The sequence below is a fragment of the Malurus melanocephalus genome, unplaced genomic scaffold, assembly GCF_030028575.1.
Source record: "Malurus melanocephalus ecotype Western Australia unplaced genomic scaffold, MMel_1.1 scaffold_88, whole genome shotgun sequence".
NCBI classification, from domain to species: Eukaryota; Metazoa; Chordata; class Aves; order Passeriformes; family Maluridae; genus Malurus; species Malurus melanocephalus.
The window spans coordinates 1,649,354-1,675,172 of record NW_026623320.1 but is presented as its reverse complement, the minus strand read 5'-3'; the positions used below and the strand labels follow the sequence as shown (position 1 = coordinate 1,675,172).

Below are 25,819 nucleotides of genomic sequence, written 5' to 3'. Positions count from 1 at the left end.
TGTGAGACAGAATCCCAGAATCACAATTAGGCTGGAAAAGACCTCTGAGATCGAGCCTAATTCTGGACAGARCAGCATGGTGTCAATAGCCCATGGCACTGAGTGCCACGAGCAGTTGTTTCTTAAACACTTTCAGGGATGGTGAGTTGCTGGTGCTTCTGGAGATGGTTTATAACATGTGATCTGATTTTATTAACATGTGACATTATTGGCTCAGTTCTGGATCAGAAACAATGCTCGAATTATTTTTGTAAGAGTGTTGAAACTTCCTCATAAATCACCTCATGAAATTTGAAGGTGCGGACTGGGAGGTTCAAAGGTTGACCCTCTAATAGGAAAAATATTTTCTCTTTTGGTCTTTAGGCTATTGAAAGTAAAACTTTTCAACTGTGGTATCTCAATGCACACAAACATCCAATAGGAAAATGATCTATGTGATAAACACTGTATTATTATTAGTCTTTCATCTTGAGAGGCAGTCATGTCCAGGCCTTTGTTCACAGCAGGCCCCCACAGCTTGGGTAGCTCATGGCCATACTCAAGTGAGTTTTGGCTATAGACWAGGAAAGAGATTATGCAGCCTTTGTGACAGCCTGTTCTGGTGCTTAGTTGCTTCATTGTTTTGAATAACAAACTTTGACTAATTTTTTTTTGCCCGTATTGCAACAAGTTTGTTGTTTTTAATCAATGACTGCTTTCCAAAAGATTCTGTCCCTCGATTCTCTGCCTCTCCAGAGGCAGGTGAGAAGCTGCAAACAGAACAAAAATTTCTATCAAGTCTCCTTCAGTTTGAAGAGGGTTTGAAAGGGAAGGACCCTCAGTATTCAGCTCTTTACCAGAAGCATATGAAAGAAACTGTATCTGAACAGGTTTGAGATCACAGGTTGATCCAGTCCACTGATTCACAGATCAAACTGAGTTGAGTTCACTGATCAAACTGTGTGGTGTGAAGTGTGAAWGCCTCTGGTTCCTGCAGTCTGCTGCCAGCTGGCACTGCCTGAAACCTCAGGGCTGCTTCAGCAGAGAATTGGGCTGGAAATCACACAGACCACGGCTCTTACCAGATCAAGGTACTCCTGTTTATGTGTGCCTTTCTGAGTTCATGTTCTCACTTCACTGACTTCTGTACTYAAACAAAACCAAAAGTAAAGTGACATTTTAAATGGTCTATTGTTAGATTGGTGTTGACCAATCAAGTTGCATCATAGGAAGTTTACATTGGATATTAGGATTGTTTTGGGTTTTTTTCACTAAAAGGATGGTCAAGCATTGGAATTGCCCAGGAAGGTGGATGAGTTGCCATTCCTGGAAGAGTTTAAATAATGTTTTTAATGTTTTAATGTTTTTAATCAATAATGTGTAGATGTGGCACTTGGGGATATGGTTTAGTGATGGATCTGGCAGTGCCAAGTTAACAGTTGGACTCGGTAATTTTAGGTATTTTCCAACTCAACTGATTCTATGTTTCTATGACTATGTCTGAAATGTAATATTTTTCATTACCAAGASTGATTTGTTTCAGAAGGTACAAAATATTCCCATGTTTTAATGCTTCRTTTTTAGTAAGATATTCTTTGTGTWCAAGCTGCATGATCAGCTTTGTACAGGGAAACCGCTGGCATAAATGCTCTCTCTGTTAAAAGTGAGAATGCAAGTCACGCATGCAGGTTATTAGGTATTAGTTTTTGAGATTATTCTTSCTAAGAGTCCTTGAGCATTGATGTAAATTTGCCCTTGCAATAGTTACCATAACCCAAAACTTTGAAAGTAAGGCATTTCTCAAATGTTGAAGTATTTGTTCCCATTTATAGCTTTTTTCTCCCTTGTGAGTCTTGCAATAAAAGGCAGGGCTGGATTTATTTGGCCTAGGGGTTCTTTTTTTGAAGAGGTGGAGTGTTCTTAAGCAGTCAGAAAAATATTTTCTCTCTTGATCCTGGTTTTCCATAAACTCTTCACCAGTGATACCTTGGGCAGACAGAATGCAGAGTTTATGTACTGATTCTTCTGTRTCTGTTCCTAGATTCCAGCAACCATTCCTTGCTTCCAAATAAGCAACAGAGTTAATGAATTTTTGCTTATATTAACAGCCTAGAAGTAAATCTTACCAGACTTAGTCTAGGCTTGTCCATTGAAAAATTCCAGATATATCTCATTCTATTCTCTTTTTGTTCTCCAGATGCAACTCTGATCTTTCAGAAATGGTTGAAATCAAGTATCAAGAGAAAATTACAGAGGATGCCCTGGTCTTCTGTATGACACCTAATAGCAGACAGCTTAGAAGGGCATAGTTTGAGAGGCTGTAAATCAGACCTGAAAATAATTTTGGGTTTTAGTTTTTAGTGATCTTGGGAGGGCTGATTAAATATATCAACTTTGTTAATGTTATTTTATTAAGTGACATAGGATGTAGAAATTACATAACAAGTCTAGTAAATTTTTAGCGTGAAAAAGATGTGATGTTGATTRGAAAATGAAAATTCTTCCATATAGCTTTCTGGGAAGACTTCAAATTCTTTTTTGAAAATCACTAATGACTTCTGTCAAATGCTTTCATGCTTCGCTTYAATGTTTCATTTTAAYGTTCAAAACCTATTGGTTTATGACYATATGATAAATATAGCAGTAYGCCTGCACCTTTGTAAAGTCAGGGAAGTTTTCATTCTTCTAATTCATCTTTTGAACTAATAGATGTCTTATATTTTGCTGACAAAKCTGGCCATGGAATTTGTGTCCTCCTTGGGCCCCTTTTGTTTTCACAAGTATTTCCTTTAATGACTGAGCTGTGGGTAGCTTTACYCACTTGTCTGCTTCTGACAACCTTTTGCCTCAACAAAGGCCCCTGGTACAGGTGCATCCTGCTGCAAGACAACAGCCTGGCAGCAGGGATCATATGTTCCTAAACTGCGTGGTTCTCAGTGCAAAAACCTCACCCATTTTTGTCTTTTATCAAGAGGAGGTGTATGGAAATTCCCTGTAGCTGYGTTGCTGGGCCRTGGGATACTGAGGGTTAAARAATGTTTCACTTCARATGCTCAAGTRCTAGTTAWGGATATAATTGTCMTAYAACTTGTATATTTTATTAGGGAAGWWAGTGTGCAAGTGAATTATATCCAGTTGTGTAGTGCAATCACCTGCTACTCCCCACTTTCTATTCCTAATGCAATTGTAATGGGGTTTGCCATCTGCTTTTGTAATGCATTCACTGAGGACAGTCTCTGGCCCTATGAAGCTGTTACATCCACCAGTGTCCCCCTCTCTATTCTCTGCTGAGCAGCAATACACATTTGGCTTTGTGCCACACCTGTGTGTAAGCTCATCTGTTCAGTTTTCATTCTGAGTTCTGATTTCCTACAGGATTTCTGGCTGATGATGGTTGGATCAGTTTTTACCACAACCAGTCTTGGATTCTGTGAGTGTMGTTCTTCCCAGCTGTGAGCAGGGTSAGAGCAGCAGAAAGCTCAGGCTGCTTGCCTGGCTGGGTTGATGAAAATATCTGTAGCCATAACTGGTAGTGCAAGTGGCTTGGAGGTGACTGGCTGTAACCTGTCCCTTTGTGCAGAGCTGTGGTTCTGCCTCATCCATCATATGTAGCTGTAAAATGCTCCGGTGGTGTTACGAGATGCTTCTATAAATAGGCGGAATTTAAATTGTCAGCATTTGAAATTTCAGTAAGTAGATTTATCTTGCTTAGGGGATTTCTTCTCCTGTGTTCTCTCTGAGTATGTACTTCCCCTTTCTAAATAAAATATCTTAATATTCCAGTTATTTTGGAATGATCTGGTGGCTGYTGTGTTCTCTTGATCATAAAGAAGGAGGGCTGGAGGTGAGCCTTYCTCTAATGTCACAGCTGCTGCCTGCTGTGCCTCCTTGCATTTGAACAGTTTTGCCACTGTGGACTTGWAGAGAATGAGGTGTCTTCTTTTGGCTGGGTTTTTGGGGAGGAATTTGGTTACTCTTTACACTACGCCATAATGATARCTCTATTTGAGTGTTTGGTTGTGTGTAGTAGATTTATTTTTTTCTTTGTTTTACCTAATTTATTTTCTGGTTATTACCTGTCATCTTCATTTACTGCCTGGGGAAGCAGATCTATGGATGCAGGGGGAGGGTCACAGGGAGCAAAATCAACATTGACTACTGACTTGTCAACAAAAGCATCAAACATCCATCTTCATCTTGCAGTTGTCTGGAACAAGGATTAAGTTGCAGATCACACTATGGCAACAGGGGGGGCCTTTTGTGAGTGTGTATCAATTTGTTTACTTCTCAGACCAAAACCACTTTGATTTTTCTTGTGTGTTCTCATGTGTTCTCTCTGCAGAAGTTCTCTGCTAAGTGCATTGTAACATGAATGGTGCTCAGTTAAAATCTTRTGCTTCTCCAGCCCCCTGGCATTAAATTATGAATTATTTTTGTCACTGTGTCTGATGCATCTGTTATTGATAGCATTTTATGGTTGGATTTCCCCTGCTGGCTGAGAAATTTGTCTTATATTCCTGAATCCTGAATCTGTTATGATTGCTCATTTATACCATACTTGATTTTTGTTTATGTGAAATGTGGAAAATGCTTGCAAACGATATATAGTGGTTTCTTCATGCATGTTGTCTCACTTTCAGTTTTAAAATTTGTGGAGTACACAGACAATTGTGCAACAGGCATTGTTTATTTGCCTGGAATTGAAAGACTAAAAACCGCAGCCTTGCTGCAGCCATAAAATTGTGTGGCAAACATTGCTGTTCCAGCTCAAATAATTGGATCGTAACAGTTATGGTAATGTTTTCAGCAGTCATTGTTTTCTGGCATCAGTGTGTTTGCTCAGTTCTGTCCTAAGGCAGGTGAAATGTATTTGATGTGTCCTCATGTTCATCCTCTCATGTGRCTGGGAGTTTGCACTTTTGAGGTGAAGGAGAGTGAAGAAGAAAAAAACTGAAATAGAGCTTTTAATATATTTGTTGCTTCRGTCAAGTACCAGATTGTTCAAATTCATTGGTAGTTTTGATGTGCTTGGGGCCTCTCTTCCTCTGCAGAAAGCTGATAGTACACAATTCATTCCAACGTGTTTATGATGCACATATGCTTGTAAAGTTCATGCATTATCCCTTGGATGTCATTTGGAGCTCGTAAAGGTGCAGGAGTMGCAAATCAACCTCGTGGATTTTTAACTCTCTTGCAGGACTCATAGTTGGGGTGATCCTGAGATACGGGACTCCCTCCACCAGTGGCCATGACAAACCATTCAGCTGCTCRCAGGAGGACAGGCCCTTCACCACCCTGCTGGTCAACGTCAGCGGAAAGTTCTTTGAGTACACGCTCAAGGGGGAAATAAGCCCTGGGAAGATCCACAACGTGGAGCAAAATGACATGTTGAGAAAGGTGAGGCTACACCATTTCTCGTGCTTGGCTGAGTRTTTGTCCTTCAGCCATGCTTCCTTCCCTCCTCCACCCTCTAACCCATTTGAACACTAGGTAGSGTCAGGTGTCAGTATTTCAGTATTCCTGATAGTAACAACACTTCAATGCTTAATTCAAAAACACCTTCTATATTATATCACTGCTGGAGTTACTGTGCTCTGTTACATGTATGTAGTGCTTTCCTAAAGCCCTTGGTTTGAAGACTTCATGTACATTTCTAACATCTGTAGAATTCACAGACGTCAGCTCAAAAAGAAAAAAAAAAAAAAAGCCTTATGCTCCCCTGTATAAATGCAATATAATGAAGATAATTTTTTAATGAAAAGCGATTTTTCATTGTTGTTTTGGTTGTTTTTTTTCTTTTCCCGGGGGTTTTAAAATCTGTTTATTGTCAGGAAATAGTTATTACTTCCACCCTTATAAACCACCAAATGAGACGGTCTGGTGTTGAAAATGAAATTCACCTATGAGCTGTTATTCAGATGTATTATTTGCCTTTTCATTCTGTGTCAGAAATTAGCCACCTTTTGTGTGTACCAAAGCTAGACTTTGAAGTACAGGATTGTGATCTAAAAATACTTTCTGCAGATTGTGAAAAGAGCTTTGCTGTCTGTGTGTCTCTGTCTGCTGTCGGTATCTAAAGTTGATATAAAGCTGAAATGAGCTGGGGGAGGGCACAGTTGTAGTGTCTGTCTTCTAACCTGTGCTTGGCAGCAGGTGAAGAGAGCCTAGTTAGTCTCACATGTGCATTTTAACTGTTTTTTTTCTTCCTCAGTGTAGTCCTACATGGACACGTGGAACTTCTACCGAAATTCATAGAAAAGGTGTATGATCCAAATTTCTGAAAACCAGTCTTGTATCTGACTTGATTGGTTTACAATAACTAGTCAGTGGCTAAACTTGCACAAAAAACTAAGCTAAAATAGCATTTTATCTGCAGCTATATCAATATCAGGTATCACAATAAGAGAGATCTTATCCAGCCTAATTTCTACTAGAAATTTATTTTTTTTTAAAATAGGAGACTGTGTTTGGGACTGCTGCCAGATTATCTCTGGTAATGGATGTAATGCCTGTGTTTTCTAGATGCTATTTACCAACAAGAGCTGCAGCTTTTTTTCTGCTATGTACAAATAGAGCTGGCCAATGTTTTAGAAGGTCAATTTATCTATTTCAACAACCAAAAATAGCAGTTGTCAGAAAAATGAAAGAGGAAAAAGACCTAACAATTTGTATATGTCTGTTTCTAACTGATTTTTTTTTTTTTTTTTTTTAGGTAACATTTGATCCAGAAGTTTTTTTCAACATTCTGTTGCCTCCTATTATTTTTCATGCTGGCTATAGCCTGAAGAAAGTAAGTGCAATAACTTCTGAGGAGAATAGGTGTTTTTTTTAAGTGTGAGATTTCTGATTTGTTCATAATTGTAGTCTCCTTTCAAGGATTTACTTACAGTGAGAAAAATCTAATTTCCTCCAGAGATGGTCATATTATTTTTAATCACGTTATTTTTAGAATAAATACATATATTTTTCGGTATAAATGTATTAAACTTCAGTTAATATTGTTGATTTATTTTCCTTTGAACTTAGCCAGAAGTTAATGTCAGTTTCATTTAAAGTAAAAGATGTTCTATTATAAATTGTTCTGGTCCTTCTCAAATGTGCATATGTACAGTAAATTATGCTGAGAAGTGGACCAAACCCTGAATCCCAGTGGAGATATGCCAGACCCTTGATGGCAGAAGGGCCCAGATTCTGATCTTGCTTGCAGACACCATAAATTGGTGCTGGTTTCTGTTAATAAGCTGCATGTAGGATTTAATGCATGGCAGAGATCTGGTTTATTCGATTCATTGAAGTTGGATTGAATTTACATTGCAGTAATTGAAATGTTTATCTAAAATGGAGACATGTTTCTGTGTACTGATGCAAGTGAAATAGTGTGCTATGTGATTCTGAATGGGCAATATAACTGTTCTTAAGTACATAAACCTCTTTTTCCTATGCAGAGACACTTTTTCAGGAATTTGGGGTCCATTTTGGCCTATGCCTTTTTAGGAACAGCAGTTTCTTGTTTTATTATTGGGTAAGTGAACTTTCATAGCAGTTCCTCTCTATACTAAAGTTTAAGTTGATAAAGCATGCTCTCTCTCTTTGCCTATATATATATATATATATATATATATATATATATATATATTGTGTACATATGTACACACACATTTAGTTTAAGATAGCTGCTCATGTTGGTTTGCTTGCCTACAGTCTCTCATGCTGCTCTTATTACTGTGCTTTGTAAATGGATATTCTGAACAACAGAAATCCTGAATTGTATTGGTGGCCTTGGTTTGTCTCTCAAAGAATTTCTCTAGAGAAATAATCTGAAGACTATTCTTACCTCAGATKTTGATCTATGTATTGTGTTGGGAGAAATAATGCTGAGAAGAATTTTGTGCAGGGAAAATTTGGTGGAAAATGGAAGAAATGTGTAGACTCTATGTTAATTAAGTGAAGTTTGCAGACTTTGCCTACTGGTTTTATGTGATGTCTTCTGGATGAATCACGTATTGCTTGATTTGCTTCATAGGGAAAAGAGGAAAGTGCACTTTGAGAGTTTGTGCTACACTGTGGCAATGTCCCAGAGAGCTGCAGCATAAACAAGTCTGTCCAAAATACTGTTCCTTGTGCTTTTGCTTAGCCTGTCTGAAATGCACCATCTTGTTTGACTTGGAATATTTTATCTTCTTTCTCTTCAGGAATCTCATGTATGGGGTTGTGAAACTAATGAAGCTGGTGGGTCAGCTGTCTGATAAATTCTATTACACAGACTGCCTCCTCTTTGGAGCRATAATATCTGCCACTGATCCAGGTAGCTTGATGAACATTTTTTAATAACCTTCCAAAGTAACCCTATTGTTAGGATTTTCRGCTGCATATTAACAGTACTGTATTTTCAGTTATGTTGTATCAGTATCTCTCAGCCTCTTCTCTGAAATGCATGCAAATTCTGAGCCTTTTGAAAGCTGTTCTCTGCTGATTCGTTGCTGAACKGGTATGACATCATGTTATATTTGGAGAAAAGGGTAACTCTCCTGTTCAAATATTTAAATATGTTTTTGCCCAGTGGTTTCTTGTTAAGTGTGCACCAAGTTTAAAACTGCAAATAGATGAAATTATTGCATTTTCTGGATAGCAGTACTTCCTGCTTCAGCTACATTGCTTGGGGCTGGCTAATTTAAGAGCAGTATTTGAGGCTTTCAGGCTCTTWATGTGGGGGATTTTTTTTCTCTCTTTCAAATGAAGTTCATTCTTTATAMGTTTAAGCAGAAGAATGCTTTTCTGGCCAAGTAATTTCACTTTCTGCCCAAATAATGTGGTCATCCTTCAGAATCAAGCCGGTTCACATCAATGTCTCCACTTGACAGATCAGTTTGTAGGGCTGGTATATGTCAGGGGCCACGGTAGGGAGTGCTGAAGTATGAAGCTTGACATTTAAAGCAGTTTATTTGAGGTGCTTAGTGGTGATTAGTGTGAAAATGGGAAGTAGCTCCTGTGATTGAGCTGAGCTCTGAACAGCTGGTGGTTGSATACAATTTATGCAAAAAATCACCATGTGATTTTTGAAGTGCGTAGATGGGAACATCTTCAAGATCATGGTCTTTCAGCTCAGATTGAAGTTTCTTGAAAGAATGATTATAAATATTTAGCACTCTTATCCTTTTTAAATTATGTGGAAATTCACACCTGTGGCATAGTGTATACTTTGGGTAACACTCAGGGTTATTTGTTCTGTTTTGCCATGGCTGAAATAATAAGCCAACAATCCATGAAGCTTTTAAAAGCAGGAAGAGTTGCACAACATTTTGTTGATTGTCTAATATGGAACATGTTCTGAAATAATAACAGGTCTTTGGTAGAAGTGCTTAGTCTGTCCCATGCCCCTTGATCATGGGGCCTTTCTATGAGCCCTGAACAGATGGGAGGACACCAGAGCCACCTCYTGATGGAGCTGCCCTAAAAATGATGGAGAAATTGCTTACCTGTAGGTAGACACAACTATTCTGTTTCCCATTTTAGTTTTGATCCTGTACTTCAGTTCCTGGGTTTTGTTGCTTTAACCAAACTGGATAGTCTGCTCCATCAGCTTGTGCAGTTGTTGCAGTGTTGTTTTTCTCTTTTCTTTCTGCAGTTACCGTGCTAGCAATATTTAATGAGCTGCATGCTGATGTGGATCTCTATGCCCTTCTGTTTGGAGAGAGCGTGTTGAATGATGCTGTTGCCATTGTATTATCCTCGTAAGTAATATGTGGATTTCTACTCCAAAGTTGCTTAATTGCTTTTGGCATTTGTTGAAAATAAATGCTTTCTCTGAGAAACATTAAGTTTAAATGGATTAAGTTTTACTGAATTGATAAACGCTGCAAACACTTGCCAAGACCCTTAATGCAGACACRGGCCATAATGACACATGCCTTCAGTATGGGATTGTCTCATTCATCTCCCTGAGATGGTGTTACAGGAAAAAATCTTTTCTGRTGCCACTTCTGACTTCTCATTGTATTCTCTCTTTCTAGATCTATAGTTGCCTACCAGCCAACAGGTGAAAAYACCCATGCTTTTGATGCAGCAGCATTTTTCAAGTCTGTTGGTGTTTTCCTGGGAATATTCAGTGGTTCTTTCATGATGGGAGCAGTGACAGGGGTTGTGACAGCTCTGATATCCTTTTTCATGTTTAGTTATTCCAGCTGAGATAGCACATGTGCGTATTATCAGGGTTTCATGTTTCCAATTATAGCAAAATTGACTCCAGCATGTTTAATTCTGAGTGTGAAAATACGATCAGTATTCATGAGACTTTTTTTTTTCTAAAGAAAGATATAAGTACTCCCATAAATCAACTCTTTCCAATATAATTGAGGCTGTACTAGAAGTTTTAGTGATGTTGCTGCAACAAGCCAAGGGAGGACCTTAAACAGGCGTATCCTAATAGTGTTTAGTTTCTTTTTATGAAATTTGGAACCCTGTTTTTTTATTATTTGTCTTGAAAGACATCTCCTGTTGATATATTAATGTTCAGTCTCAGTTCCTCTGATCTGCAATCGATGTGACCAGAGCCACAATTCTTCCTCTGGCTTTTAGGCTACCAGCCATCCATAGCTCTCACTGCTGTTTGCTGTGGTTTTTGGCTTGCTGCTTGGCTACTAATTGTGACTGAAATGCATTCACATCCACTTTGTAAAATCATGCTTTTGAAGCAGCAACTAGATCTTGCTTTCTCTAATTTTAATGCACAGGAGGGGGATGTGAGGCTGTTCACAACAAAGACTCTGTGGTGGCATTTTGTATGTATGGTGAGGGTTTTTTTCTTCTGTTTTTGTTTTAGATTTTGGTTTTGTTATGTTCTTTTTCTTTGGTTTATTATGTTACTGTTTTCTTTTGGAAACATCCTTAATGTTGTGCAATGCTGTAATAGCAAACTACATTTGCATTTTACTCTTCATGTCTGATTAGAACCTGTAAGTTAAAGATTAAGTTAATGGATTTTTATTCCTAGAGTGTGAAGCACCTATATCTGTACCTCTCTGAGGGAGGGATTCATGCGCTGTCCCTTAATAACGGATAAAATATTTAGTTTTCAAATTATGTAGATAATATACAAGGACTGGTTCTGACTTTCAGCAAGCTGTCTCTGGTTATTCTTATAACAGTTAAAGTATTGAAAAGTACCGCTTTGTATTTTCTTCCTAAATTACAGAAGTGAAATAATAGAAGGCTGTGTCTAAGGAATAAAGAAAACAATTAAGAAAAAAGAAATAATAATTTAGTTTCAGTTAATATTTCAATTTGATTATATGAAATAATAAAACGTTTTTCTTTTCCTGCCTTTCTCACATTTATCTTCTTCCAAAATGATGCACAGGTTTTAATTTTAGATTTAATTTTTTTTTTTTTGTATGGTTACTTACAATAACATCAAGTGGAATAAACTATTTGATTCACAAAGTTGCCCGAATAAACTGGAAATGAGGAATTGGTTCTGACAAGGCCCCTTGCCTAACTTCAGGGGAACAAGSTTCAACCTCTTCCTCTCCCATGGAGTGACTGTGGCAATCCAGTTTCCTTAGGCATCCATTAAGATCCMTGGACATCCCAGGCACTGGATTATCTGAGCTTTCTGTGGGGCAATGGGTTCCAATTTTTGTTATGGTGGATGTTGCTGCTTCAGGAGCATGATCTTAGAAAATAGGTCTGTTTGGGGGAAGTGGTGAGGAGGAATTCAGCTGAGCTMATAAGTTTTAGAGGTGGTTTCTGTGCAGAATTAACAGCTGTTTAAAAATATGCTGTGTTTTATATTTGCTGTAATGCCAGCATGGAGAATTATTTTTTTTAATGATGTTTTGGACTTGGTTTTGAGGGCAACCTTCTGACAAAGTAAGGTCATSGCTGAAGGTGTGTCTGGAGCATATGTTTGCCCTAGGCCAAGTCMGCAGGGAATGTCAGCCAGAAGAAGGTGTGAGCGGAGGTTTGGTGCTGATTGCCTTCATGTGAACTGTGCATAGCTGTTTGCACCTCAGATAGTGTGCTGTTCAGTGTTTACCTGCTGCCACAGTAGTGCTTCTATAAATATGTGAACAATGTTTTTTTTGTACTGTGTGAAGAGCTAAATTTAACTCTACTGAAATCTGTTCCACTTCCTCAGKGGTGGTATGAATTGTTAATTCAGTGCGTGCTTTGATGTTCCTCAGGTTTTGCTCTCTGTAAGATAAACTTGTTTTTTCTTTCTATTGAAAGACTGAGTTTCTCTGAGTTGGCTTTTTCTCTAAAACCCATCAGCACAAGGAGAGGAAATACGTTTTTTAGGAAGCAATTTTTTTGCCTTAAAAGTACTGAAGTAGCCATGCTTGCTGGAAAAAACTTATTAACACATCTGAGCAGAAAAATTCTTGTAAGTCTTACTGATCTTAGKGTTGCTGTAGTCAAGAACAGCCCTGTGAATTAAATTCTTTTGAATGCATTTTATGTTCTATTTGAAGGTAGGAGTGGGACTTGTTATTGAGGTTGGCAGGGGGAACCAAACATTCCCCCACCAATCCCCTGAAAAAACAAGACAAACACATTCTAAAAGGAGTGCCAAGTATATTCTCCTGACTTGCTAGCACTTCGAAGAGAAACATAGAATTAGAAAATATTGCCTCTAAGAGGTGGAGCTACACTTTTTCCATGGATATGCAACAAAAAAAATCCAAAACAAATTGCTGCAAGTTGATTCTGAGGGTTGCCTTGATGTGCTGGAATTCACATTTTTTAGCATCTTTAGTTTTTTGTTTGCCTACAAGCACTGGCTGTTAGTACATTAAAGTGTTTCTCATAAATACTGGGAACAGAGAAACCAAAGGATTTCTTTTTGATCCCTTAACGAGTGACTTTACGTGACGAAGTTTACCAAGTTACACTGCTTCCCCCTGCTGGAAACAGCTCTCTTCTTCTTGATGTCCTGGAGCACTTTCTTGCTTGCAGAAGCTTGCGGATTTACTGGTGAGTTGCTGGGATTCAAGCACATGGAGACAGAAATCCTGTCTATCTAAGCAGCCACATTTCCTCTTTCTCACTTAAACTTTTCAATGAGAAGCATCGTGTTTGTGCTTAAATTTGTTTTGTTGGTAATTTTTGGGTTTTTTTTTTGGTTTTGTTTTTTTGGTTGGTTTTTTTTTTTCATTCTATTTAATGTCAAAGCTGCAGCTCACTGAGTAACAAAGGCTTTTAAAAGCAATGGTTTGATTTAAAAACCACCTCCCTAACCTGGTACCTCACTCACTTGAATAGAAGATTCTTAGAATCTCAAGGTTAAGAATGATGTGTCAATTCACTGGAGCTCGTGAAGGAAGCGTGGAGAGCTGACAATTAACAGGCTGATTTTTACATGTGACTGTTCACAGGTGTGGTGGCTGTCCTCTTCTGTGGAATTACCCAGGCACACTATACCTACAATAACCTGTCAGTTGAGTCAAGAAGTCGCACGAAGCAGGCAAGGATGTCTTTTACCTTTTGTACATTSCATTGCTGTATTAGTATGTGTATTTTCTTTTTTACTTGGCCTTTAACATGTGATGGTTTTCTCCATAGCTCTTTGAGGTATTGCACTTCCTGGCTGAGAACTTCATCTTTTCTTACATGGGCTTGGCACTGTTTACTTTCCAGAAACACATATTCAGCCCAGTTTTCATTATCGGAGCTTTTGTATCCTTTTCAAGTTGTGTGGGGTTTCTCTTTTGCCTCTAAGTGCCTGAAAACTCACGATGTCTGTTGTCTTTACCGCACAGAGAATGGTCGCTGGCCCAAGGTTCCCCTAAGTCTTGCAGGCACAATAATTTTGAGAACAATCTTTGGTTATGTCTTACATCAAAGCCATAAGGCCTCTGTGCCACAGAGTTGTTGGCTTTACACCTAAATGTTAGAAGTCACATAATTTCCCTAGATAAATAAATGAAAATATTTTACTGGGTGTTTTGGCCATTGACAGCCAACACTGTTTGTGTTCTTGTATTTGAGCTTTGGAGAACTAGAAAAGGATTCATTTTTCTCTTCACTTTCAGTGGCCCCGTCAGTAAGCAAACCTCAAATATATAAAAAGGAATGTGGGTGAATAGATTCTCTTTGAGCAATGCCCCAGAGGTCAACATCTTGGGTGATGGGAGGAGATAAGAACTGAACTGGGGTGCAGACCATGACATGAAGGGTACACAGTTAAAGGTTCTGCCATTGTCCCTGGTTGACTTGGTACCTGACTTTCAAACTCCCCAGAATTGAACACTTTGTAGTAGTCATACTCATGTAAGCTCTGCATCCTGCCCCTGTTGAAATAGATTGTGTAACTAAGCTTTCACTATACTCCTGGCTGCATGAAAATTCAGCACCATTAAAAGTGTGCCTGAAGAAAGGGGAACTCCTCTTCCAGGCTTGAWTTCCCTGTGCCTGCTGTAGGAGTAGGGTTATTGGCAATGGAGGTAAAACCCAGGAAAAGACTGTATAAAGATGGCCTGGTATGGGATGTACTTATTTTCTCTTATTTCTACAGTTTTCTGTACTACTTCTCAGGATTTATCACATCTGTCTTTATTTTCCTTCGGCCATTTACTTTTTTCTGAAATAGTAACAAATTTTTCCTGCGTCACCTCATATCCACTTTTCTGACCTAAAAAATGCTCCAGAGCCCTGCAGACACTGGATAGAYGCAAACAGAATAGTTGCATCTGGTATGCAATTGCAATTTTTCATGCTTGGTGTGGCCTTCCATCGTTTTGTTAYACTGTCTGCCCTGGGTTTGTTTTCAGTAGTTGTTGCTTTCTTTTCCTGCTCACCTATCTTTTAATACATTTTCCACATATTTTTCTACCACTGCCCCTAACCTCTGCTGCCTCTTGAGTGTTTTTCTRCCTTTGTGAGGAGGGTCACTAACTAGCACCTGTGTTTTACCTCAACACCTATGGCCCCCACTGAGTTAACAACTTGCAGGGGTGCAATGTGGAGGCATCACAAGTTGTTGAAAGTGAAAGGCTGGACTGCARAGGCAGAGCTAGAGCCTCAGCATCCTTGGCAAAATCTTACTGCTGTTCCGACATACATCAGTCATGATGGCTTCTCATGTGTKATTTCTGCAGTCCTCAAAAGGACTGATATAAAAGTTTCTTGGAATGARGGTAATTGTACAAAGTAATAATCAAAATCTGGTTTTCCTACAGACATTCCCTGCTGACAATATTGCTTTACTTTAGCTATGGCAACAACCCAGTGCTGTCTAGAGCTCTGGTTTTATTTCTTTTCCATGGGAGCTGTTTTATTCTTCCTAATGTTCCCATCCCAGCAGCAAATGATCAGTGATAATGGAGTTTCTGGCTGTGTTGGCATTCTATAGGATTTCAGCCCACCATGCTATTTTTTCCCCAAGTGTTCCTTGTACAGTGAAGAGTGTTTTCAGCTTTCTGYTTCTTCATTGGAACCCCTGGATTTTTTGCACCACAGTAAGGGAGAGAAGGTGCTTACCACTTACTGTCATCMATCTATGCAGTACTATTTCACTATTCTTTTTGAATTTCATTCTAGTGCTGACAAGTGGCTTTTGCATTTATATTCTTAGCAGCTCTGTACTGTTAAGTGTTTGCTAGCTAATAGGAGATTTTGTCTCTGCAGGAGCCATAATGGGGTGGCCACTTGCCAGCCTTACGCTGGTTTTTCCTCTGTACATGTGGCTGCATTTCTATTGTTCCAAAACAAAAAATTGAATGATGGTGATGATAATTGTTTAAAGTGGGAATTTTCAAAGAAAAGTCTTGTTTTGTACAATTTGTCATTTTAATACCAGGTATAATTTCACTGTGCTTTTAAAAACTCAATTATWTTCATAAAAATTGCATTTTGTGCAATGACTTCTGCATGCACAAGTTGCATAAAGTTGGGGAAAGTCTCCTTTAGATACACAGATATAGGAAGAACTTCATATTGTGATGTAAACCTCACAGGAAAATGAAAGCTTCATGTTAAAGCCTGGTACCCAAGAATGCATGCCTCAGGAAAAAGAAATCCTTAACCCTCAGCTGCAAACAGGTTGCCATCTTTCTGGGCAGAGCTGCACATATCTACCCCCTCTCCTTCCTGCTGAATTTGGGCAGAAGGCATAAGATCAGCTGGAGCTTTCAGCATATGATGATGTTTTCAGGTAAGAGCAAAAATGCTGGGCAATGCAAAAAGTCTTAATTTTAACTTGAAAACAATGAACAGTGCTACCTTCTGCTTTTATGATCCATGTCCATGCATCCTAAATGAAAGSCTTACTGATTGTTGAGCATGCYATCATGTATCTTACTGATTGTTGAGCATGCCATCAYGCATCTTTCAGCCTTTACACAGTGTGCCATGTCTGGTCTGAGTGACATCTTGAAAGTCTACTGCTCACAGCAGGCAGCACCTCAAGCTGGGAATAGAGCATTTCATTAGAATTACTTCTGAAAGGAATGGGAGAACTGGAATGTATCTCTTCCAAAATGTTATTTCTGCCTGAGATGATGTTCACATTGTGCAGGAACAGATACCTACTGAGAAAATTGAGGCGTATTTATGGGTGGCCTTTCCCACTTAGTTGGAAAAAGGTATTTGCCTTAAACTGCCTCATAATTTCTGTCACGCAGATAATGGTTTAAGTTTGTCATTTAAGGGAAATTATGTATTGTGTGTCTAAACATGGGCATCCTCAGGAAGTTCCAGAGAATCCTCTGTACACAAGCAGGTGTGGAGAGGATAGAGCTGAGCTATTTTCAGTGGGGCCCTGTGACAGGATCAGAGGTAATGGGCACAAACTGGAACACGAGATTTTCTGTTTGAACATCCTGAAACCTTTTACTGTGTCCAAGCATTGTTCAGGTTGCCCAGAGAGGCTGTGGCATCTCCATCCATGGAGATATTCAAAAGCCATCTGGACATGGTCCTGTGTGACATACTCCAGGTTCAGAAGGGGTTGTTCAAACAGGGGAATTGGACCAGATGAATTCCAGGGGTTCCTTAAAACCTTAACCCATCCTGCAATTCCTCTAAATAAGAAATCTGCAGATGGCCCAATGGCATGGCTTGTTCTTGCTAGTGAAGTTTTGTAATTGGGTGCAGGGGAGAGGGGGGAAYATGTAGTCTGCCTGGGACCATGTTGTTAAGTAGAATATTTTTCTAACTGATAAAAATGTCATGTCAACGACTCACGTTTCAACTACGGATTCAACTGGAAAAGTGTGAATTTTCATCTGGATTCAGGGAGCCGCTTGGCTTACATAATGTTTTGCTGTTGTCCATAACTTGTTTGCTTCTGTTTGTTTCTGGAAATATTTGCAACTTTTCATAGCACTTGCGGATTCCATAAGTCACAGGAAACCAGGCAGAAACATTCTGTTGTAAATCATCCCAGGGCATAATTTATCAGGAAATTAAAAGGAAATTAAAACTTGCTGATTAAAAGGAAATTAAAACTTGCTGGAGCCCAGTGTTTTCTGCCTGGCACTTTGTGTGGGAAGGGAACAAGGAAAGATGCTGTGCTGTTCACAGTTGCAGCTGCCCTTCCAAAGCTGTTATTTCGTTCTCTTTGATAGGTCTCAGGGGAGCCATGGCATTTGCTCTGGCTATACGAGATACTGCTACCTACTCACACCAAATGATGTTCTCAACAACTCTGCTCATCGTCTTTTTCACCGTGTGGATTGTTGGAGGAGGTACAACCCCCATGCTGTCCTGGCTGAACATCAGGTCGGTATGCAGCTCCCTGCTGGGGAAATGGCACTTTTCCAAGAGGCAGCTGTGCTAATTTGGGCATAGTTCTGCACAAGTTGTTTCAGGCTTGCTAGAAGCTTTTAAAAAATGATATTTTATACACACATATATATATTAGGTATTTAGAACACTGTATTTTATAGAGAAAAGTGCTAGTGCAGGCTGGTGAAGAAAATGTRCTGATGCTTCTAGGATTCTGCCTAATGGTGCTCTGATGCTCTGCAAGTGGGTATCTAGGTCCTTGTCTGTCCAATAGGATATGGAATAGTGTTGATAAAGCAGCCCTATATTGAAAAGAGAATAATATGAAGTTTATATGGCACTAGAGAATTGCATGATTATAGATGTTTGACTATAAATCCTGGCTCATACTTAGTACTTTTGACTACAAGTACTTTCATATTTGAGAATACTTACCAAGAGATGTGCTAGAGAATCATGAATCAATCATTGTTATAATTCTGAAAGTTTTGGCAGTTTGGGAGACAAAGATAGAGGGGAATTAAAATAATACATGCTGCACAAGCCATTTAGTGCATTTTTCATATGCAAATTATTTGTGCCCTTTGGCCCTTGAAATTTTTGTTTTGTTTGTTTTCTAATTGTGTTAACCAGAATTTGTATCTCACTCTTTAGTGACAGGAGAGGGGGGAAAAAACATCCTAGGTAAAATTGGTTTCAGTCTTTAGAAGAACTAATCATCTAATCATCCTCAGGGGCTGGTACCGCTTTTGGAAAACTTCAGTGAGCTGATTGTGACAATAGGTAAAAAAATGAACTCTTCTCTGAGAAGACAGCATGCTTCCAGCTGGACAGATGTTTCAGCAGTGATTTACAGTATCTCAGCTCTGAATAACAGCAAATATTGGGAAATTGGCTTTTTCACCAGAAAGAAGCAACATTTCAGGGTGGCTATGCTTGCAAAGGTCATTAGTGTGGCCAACAAGGCAGAACTGTAAGGCTGCAAAGGTTATGGCATTCCATTCCTTGAGAAGTAACTGCCAAAAGGCAACAACTGAAACAGTTTTGAGTGTTTAGCTCTAAGTTTTGGGGAGAGATTTACCCACCCTTGCGAGTCAGCAGTGATTTTAATTGTCACTTRTTTGGCACGGTTGACAGAAAATGAATGGTTAATTTCCCTGCTAAGGAAGGATAACACATACAACAAGGGAGCCCTGCGTAGGAAGCATTTTAGAGAACTGCATGGGTCTGCCTGCAGCTGGCTCGGTAGGCACTGACCTGCCGAGAAAAGAGACGGAAAATGCGCCTTTTGGGACCGCATGGAAATCAGATTTGTGCCAGGAGATGGCGGCCGTGTGCAGCTGATCGAGAATTAGGATCTTCGTGCCGGGGAGGCACCCTCAATGGTTAGAACCCTCTCGGCTGGAAAACAAGCAGTCCTGGTTTTACAGATTTTTTTTTTTTTTTTTTTAAAAAGGAAAATTAATTTCCAGCCTAATTTTAAAATTATGCCAAATATCTCTTTTCTATCCCCTTCAACCCGGTGGAAGAGGTGAACAGGAGGAGATGAGGATGAGCTGCAGTCCCCGTGCCTCCCTCAGCAGCAGAGCTTATAGGGCTGACACAGTCCCGAGGCTGTGCAGTCGGTCACTTGTCCCTAGGATGCTTTCTGAGCCTTGGCACTTGCCCATTAAGTTCAATTGCCAGAGGCTGGAAATGGATAGTGGTCACATACAGGATTATCTGTCAGAAAAGGGTTTGTAAGACAAGAGGTGGTTTGTTTCCTAGATAAAGTGAAAGGATGCAGAAAATTAATGCCATGTGTGTGCTGGACTTTAATGGCAGGATCTTTGGGGACTCCTAAGAGTCCAGCTCTGATGTGAAGTTCATATTATTTGTATCCTGGTTGACTTTGGCCTCCGTGGAAGGAAGGAAGGAAGGGAGGAGAGCCAGTGAGCCATTACCAAGTGATTACCAAGACAAGGGCCTGCATTAATGCACAGTCACTCAGGCTGACCCTTTAGTGTCATGTAGGTTGCCTGCTCAGGGAGTGGTGTTGCTGTGGATACTGCTCTGCCCAGTGGTGAGGTTTCTGGGTGGCCCCTCAAGGAGTTCCTGTGGATTGAGATGGGCTGAGTTCCTTCCCCAGGAGCTGCAGGCACACGAGCTGACACACACATCAAAACCAAAGGGGTTTATTTAAGGTGKCRCCTGCATGATTTAGGTAGAGCTGARCCACAGAGCTGACTCCAGCCAGGACWGTCAGCCCCATCCAAAACCACCGAGTTCATGGGGCAGCAGCTCTGTGCATGCAAGGGCAACACCTGCACGAGGATCCAGACCTGCTTTGCTGTGCCCTAGAGACAGAGGCACACACCTTCTGGCCACACCACGAGTTGGGTAGTATTTGGGATGCATGCTCGGTTCTTTACTCGCTGTTGGTTCCTTCCCTACCATGGTATGAAAGTATTGAAAGTAGGTAAAGGGTGGAGAGGCTGACTTGGAGATTAGGTTTTGGGGATGTAAAGAGCAGCATAAGGAGRAAAATAGGCAAAAATACTGTCTTGCTGTTCTGAAAATTTCAGCTATTTGGATGAGGAGGTGCCTTGTAGGATAGATTATCAGCTAATGTACAGCTAAACAACGGATCTATGGGTTGTAGCAGAGGCTTAACTTCAGTTTACTGCTTAACTGGCTGGAAAAGTGAGGTCACAGCTTCAAAATCTGAGTGAAAAAATAATTAGATCTTTAGACCCATTTTGATTTCTGCCACTTGATGCTGAGCAAATTAAAATTAACAACAGAAACTGGAGTTAAAGACATGACATCATGTGTTTGAGTTCATTGGCTGATTATCAGTGAGACGTATCCAAGCATTTAAGTGGTAAACAGTCATTTTCTTAGTAGTAGATTTTTTTTCTTAGAAACTAAACTCTTTGGATATTAAAAATATAATCTCGTCCTTTAAGACCTAAACAAAGAAACAATTTCCTGTCTGAAGCTCTAACAGTGTCAGCAAATTTGAGAGCCATGAAAATCAGAACCACAAGTGAAATTCCCCTTTTCAAAAAAAAAAAAAAAAAGCTGACTTCTTGTTTCATTTATCTGTCACAGGAAGAAAAGGGAACTCCTAGCATTTGTATTGCAGAACAATGTGTTTTCCATTTTTCATTAGAGGGTAGTGACCTGGTACTTTTCATGTTGCATGAAGCAACACACAGATAAATGCCTTCCCCTCCTTCATAAGCTGCTGCAAATGAGGAAGTTAATATTTATTTTACTGAAGTAATTTCAGTTTTACTTAGCAATTCCTTTATAAATCTCAAAGCATTGTACCTTACACTTTAAAACACTTTAGGTTTCTTTTTGTTATAAAAGCTATGGGCTGCACAGAGAATGTCAGCTTAGATATCTACTGCATTATGTCTGACCTTGCATATAGTAGCTTACAAATAGCTTTCTATTTAGTGATTTTTTAAAATAATTTTTTTTCTGTAAAAAAGCTAACTGAAAAAGAAATCTGGAAACACTAACTCTCATCTTGCTGCTATGTGGGATATCTGATTATCAGGGATGATGGTAAAACTGTCAGCTTGGTGGTTATATTCCAGTCTTTTCCCCAGGGTGGTCCAATGATAAAATGTGCATTTCTTAAATACCACACCTTGGTGTGCTGGGATGGCAGAGGGGAGTGTTGATGCTGGRATCCAGCCTGGTGCTGTGCTCCAGGCTGGTGTGGGGGATGTCTGGTAGGGGGTTACATCCTCCTGTTTTGCAGCCTGTTTCCATTATTYTGTAACTCAGATCCTCCATTGCCTTCTGGCCACTCTCTGCTGCCCTTGGAGGCAGATGCACAGACACAGGTGCTGTCCCTTGCCCTCTATTGAGGGCTTTTTCTTTGTCATCTCTTTCTGTACTGTTTTCTCCAGTTGTCTTTTCCTATCTTGTTTTTCTAATCTTCCTCCTTCTTTCCCAATCTCTGTTTTTTTCATAATTAGTTGTGATTCCCTCATAATGGTGGGGCATTGCAGCCTCCAGCCTCACTCCTCTGGGCCTTTCCCTTAGTAGGAAAGAGATTACGTCTTCCTCTGAAAGTCTGGAATTAAGCGTGGGAAATGTTTCATTTTCTCTATTCTGTGCCTCTATTTTTCTTAATGAAACACCATAATTCACAACAGAGAGAAAAAGCTTGGGGAAGACACTCTAGGAGTTGGGTTAGGACACATCTGGAGCTCATGGATKATGTGAATTGTACTGCCAAGCTCTGGCAAACCCCAGCCAGCAGTTTCAGGAGTCCTTGTCTTGGTTAGGTGAAGTAAACAAATACCCAAAGGCATCCTAATAACAACTTGAGACAACTTTTCCTAATGCCAAGGTTCTTTAGTGACTGGCTTTTATTTTTTTTTTTTTAAACATGCTGGTGGGAATTCTCTTCTTTCTCAGCAATCTTCTGAGAAGCAGTTGAACTCTTTCAAAATAGCTAAAATTTTCCAAAAATGCTGCACTTATTACAGACATCTGGGAAAACTTTAGTATACTAACTTGGCAAAGACACAGCAAAGAGAAAGGATTTGCGGGAGGGAAGTTATTGGGCAGTTTTTAATTTTAGTTTTTGCTGTACATGCAGAAYCATCTCAGTGGTGGCCTTGGGGAGCAGAGTACTCTGACCTGGAGTGKATGTTGGCATGGGAAAAGAGCTATTGAACCTGGAATCCAAAACAAACCTATCTAGTCTGGTATTTGACATTCAAGGATTAGATGAGTACATGCTCTTCATATCACAAGCTATGACCTTAAATATTTGGTCAGTCAAGATGTCAGCCTGCAATCAGGGTGTGCACACCTGCTTTTTCTAAAGTGAGGCCTCTAAGAATTTCTGATCTTCTGGGGTTTTATTTCACATAAACTAATATATAGTTTTTGATTCATGCCTTCATGGGAAAATCTGGGGAAAAAAAAAAACTCCACAGGCTGCTAAAGAAAGTATGTGGAAGATGCTGGGAAACAAAAATGCTTTCATTTGTACCTAAACCACCCCCTCCCCACAAACATAATTGAAAAGACAAAACAAGGAGTGAAACCAGACTCTGCTATGCCTGGAGATTAAATAAAAATTTGATAGTTAAAGCAATGGAGTAGTTTAGTGCTCATTACCAGTTGGTTTGGAGTGCTCTGGAGCCAGGTAGTATTGGTGACCCTTCTCATGTAGGTAAAGCTTCTTTCTCCAATGACTCTCTGTCTTTCAGACCWTGTGCAGGTCTGAAGTGGTAGGAGTTATTTGAGATTGGCTCTGTCYGTGTGCAGCACCAAAGAGAGCTCCTGAATGTGTTTTTTGGGGTGATGTAGATGCTTTGCCAGCCTGGATCTGAACGAATGAAGAAAGATATGTCAATCATAGATTGTTGCTAATTTTGTTTTTTTTTTTTTGGTCACTTTGTCATTGCTCTGTCATTGTTGTTCATGTATGATTTGTCTTTTTTGATTGGGTAGGATTTCTTTTTTTTTGTGTTTGTTTGCTTTGTTTCACTGAAGAGCTCTGTAAAGCCCCATTTCATGAGCATCTTGTTACTCACATTGCATTCTTGTACTGTACCAGAGTTGGTGATCGTGTTCCATCGGTGGAAGAGATGAGTGAAAGCCACTGGCTCTATTTCAGGTGACACTGTGCTTTCCTTGATGCCACATTAACCTGGTGCTTGGCTTTTTTCATCTTTGTAACACTGAGTGTGTGCTCTTTTTCTATACTGTGGCATGCTGCTGCTGCTTCTTTTCTGAGAGTGCTGTAGATATTCCTCTATTCTGAGTCTTTTCACTCATTCTGAGCTGTGAGAGTGTGGGTCTCACATCCTGTCTTTAGTCAAAAWATGAAACCATAAAACACCACATTCTTTATCTCTGTGTATAGATATTTAATAGAGCAAAACTAGAATCTCTGGTCTTGGAAGACTTGAAARCTGAAAATTATGGATTTGATCTTATGATCTTTAATCACAAAGGTATTCTTAATTATTGCTTGAGGTTATTTCATATAACACTTTAGTCTGGAAGGAACTTCACTGATGATTTAGCCAGGCCTTTTTGGGGATGTATTTTTAAAAACAAAGAGCTATCAACCAGAGAAGACTAGGATTCTGGTTTGGTGTTTTTAGAATGGATACATGATTAGAGAGAGAATTTAAAATAAGATAAATCTCAAACTGACATCTATGGGGGATGCATGTGTGTGTGTATATAAAAATRCATAGACTATTTATGTAAAGAAAGCTCTTTGGGGTAGGCAATGAAAAGTTTTTCATGTACCTTGAAGGTTTCCAGCAATCTACCAGATTTGCCAGAGATGCAAKATGTTGGTTTGTACAGAGAATCTGAGAATTATTATCTATTGCTGTCTTTCTTGGCTGTTGCCATAATAATTACATATGCTGAATGTAATAATGCCTGATATTTTGAAAACTTGTCATCTATGTGTTGTAGTGCCTTGGAAAAGTTTCTGAAGTATCAGAAGAAATTATTCCACCCATTTTTAAATGATGTGGTAGAGAACTTGCAGTMGTTCTGTCTGCCTTTTTAACATTCATTTCCATCCACTTAGTTCTGTTTTGTGTGTCAACCACCTTCTCCCACACTGTTTAAATTGCTGAATTATACATAAGCTTAGTATTTGAGAGATCAAATCTGAGTAGCTGCTCTCCTATATGTGATGCTGGAATTGTAGCTGTAGGATAAGGGCCAAGAAGGTCAGGAGTCAGTTAAGGGCAGAAATGCTGTGCTTTGSTGTTGGGCATAAGGAGCTCAACACTAACCCCTTTTCTGTTACAGAGATCTTTAAGCAGGAAAAGCCTTTTTTGCCTTAAAACTTATTTTCATTAGGAAGGAGTGAAGAAATACACTTGAATTGGATTAATTTTTCCTATAGCATACTCTTGTCTACAGATTCCAATGRACTTCCCACAGATGAAATAAAGGTGTCTGAATTTTACGTACWAGTAATTTTTGGTACTGAAGGAATAAGGTATCTATTGGATACCAAAGTAATTCCAAAGGGGAAAATAGATTGGTTTTTCACAAATTTTGAAACATATATGCATTGTTACGCTTAAAGACTGCTCATATTCTTCATCTGTAACCTTTTTTTTAGGAGTTACTCATTTGAACTGCTACTGTGCACCCTGGAGGAGTTCACACACAACTGCTGCAAAGTGCTTTCAGGAAGGGTGGAGGGAAAWCAAAGATGCTTGCTGGCACCTGCACTACCTTGGCCTTGGCTGTCCCACAGCTGCTGTGCCCCTCAGTCCCTGTCACAGAGGCTGTGCCTCTTCAGTAAAACATTGTTTTCACCCAGCTCTTGCTCACCTGCCTTTCTCTGTGGGGTTTGAGGAAAACAGCCCAGCCATTAGCAAGGCTGCCCTCTCTGTGCCCCTGATCTCTGGGAGTGGATTTGTGTACTGGATCCCCTAATAGCTCAATTTATAAAACCATATAAATCCATCCCCTAATAGCTCAATTTATAAAACTATAAATAAATGAGAGATTATATTGGCTTTTACAGCACATTTAAATTACGGGAAGCTTTTAAATATATTAAGCATGTGAAATAGATTTTTTTTTTCTTTAATCAAAAGAAGAAAATCAATGTTGAAGACATATATATCAGCTTTACTCATACTTTTAATTACTGAAGTAGTTAAGCAAGGATGAAGTGACTGAGTGTTTTCTGAGCTTCCCTTCACTGTAAAGGAGGTTGAGAGGGACTTGACTGTTTATTGGTATTGTTTTGTTTCAGGTGATAAAGGTGAGTGCTCCTTAGAATTCTGGGGGCTGAACCTGCAAGAAAACATGATTCTTGTAATGAGATCAGGGTATATAAACCTTGAAACTTAAACAGACAGGTTTGCTACCAAACAATACAACTTCCTATGAAGTTGATGCTGGAGTAGATTATAAGAGCATACCGTTGAAAGACACAAAATGTAGCTGCAAAAAATCAAAATGGAAATGTATTTGATTTTTATCTCTGAACTGAGGAACAGTAATTTTTAAAAGGTGATTTATGAAAAGGGATWAATTGGGAATAATCAAAATATAAATTTATCTGAAAGATAACTGAAAAAAAATTAAATGGACAAGACTGTGTGGA

The 25,819-nt window shown here is 39.3% G+C and overlaps 1 protein-coding gene across 2 annotated transcripts in view; it reads left to right on the top strand.

Moving 5' to 3' along the window:
• Nucleotides 1-25,819, top strand: part of SLC9A7 (solute carrier family 9 member A7) — a 72,057-nt gene that overhangs the window by 26,042 nt on the left and 20,196 nt on the right. Inside the window, exons 2-13 of one of the 2 annotated variants that reach the window (XM_057368105.1) lie at nucleotides 5,177-5,376; nucleotides 6,692-6,769; nucleotides 7,425-7,501; nucleotides 8,172-8,284; nucleotides 9,605-9,710; nucleotides 9,990-10,131; nucleotides 12,846-12,951; nucleotides 13,353-13,441; nucleotides 13,540-13,653; nucleotides 16,018-16,129; nucleotides 17,544-17,697; nucleotides 23,279-23,338. In XM_057368105.1, the coding sequence (XP_057224088.1) occupies nucleotides 5,177-5,376; nucleotides 6,692-6,769; nucleotides 7,425-7,501; nucleotides 8,172-8,284; nucleotides 9,605-9,710; nucleotides 9,990-10,131; nucleotides 12,846-12,951; nucleotides 13,353-13,441; nucleotides 13,540-13,653; nucleotides 16,018-16,129; nucleotides 17,544-17,697; nucleotides 23,279-23,338 (1,351 nt within the window). The remainder of the gene's footprint in view (nucleotides 1-5,176; nucleotides 5,377-6,691; nucleotides 6,770-7,424; nucleotides 7,502-8,171; nucleotides 8,285-9,604; nucleotides 9,711-9,989; nucleotides 10,132-12,845; nucleotides 12,952-13,352; nucleotides 13,442-13,539; nucleotides 13,654-16,017; nucleotides 16,130-17,543; nucleotides 17,698-23,278; nucleotides 23,339-25,819) is intronic. The other variant, XM_057368106.1, reaches the window with a different exon arrangement.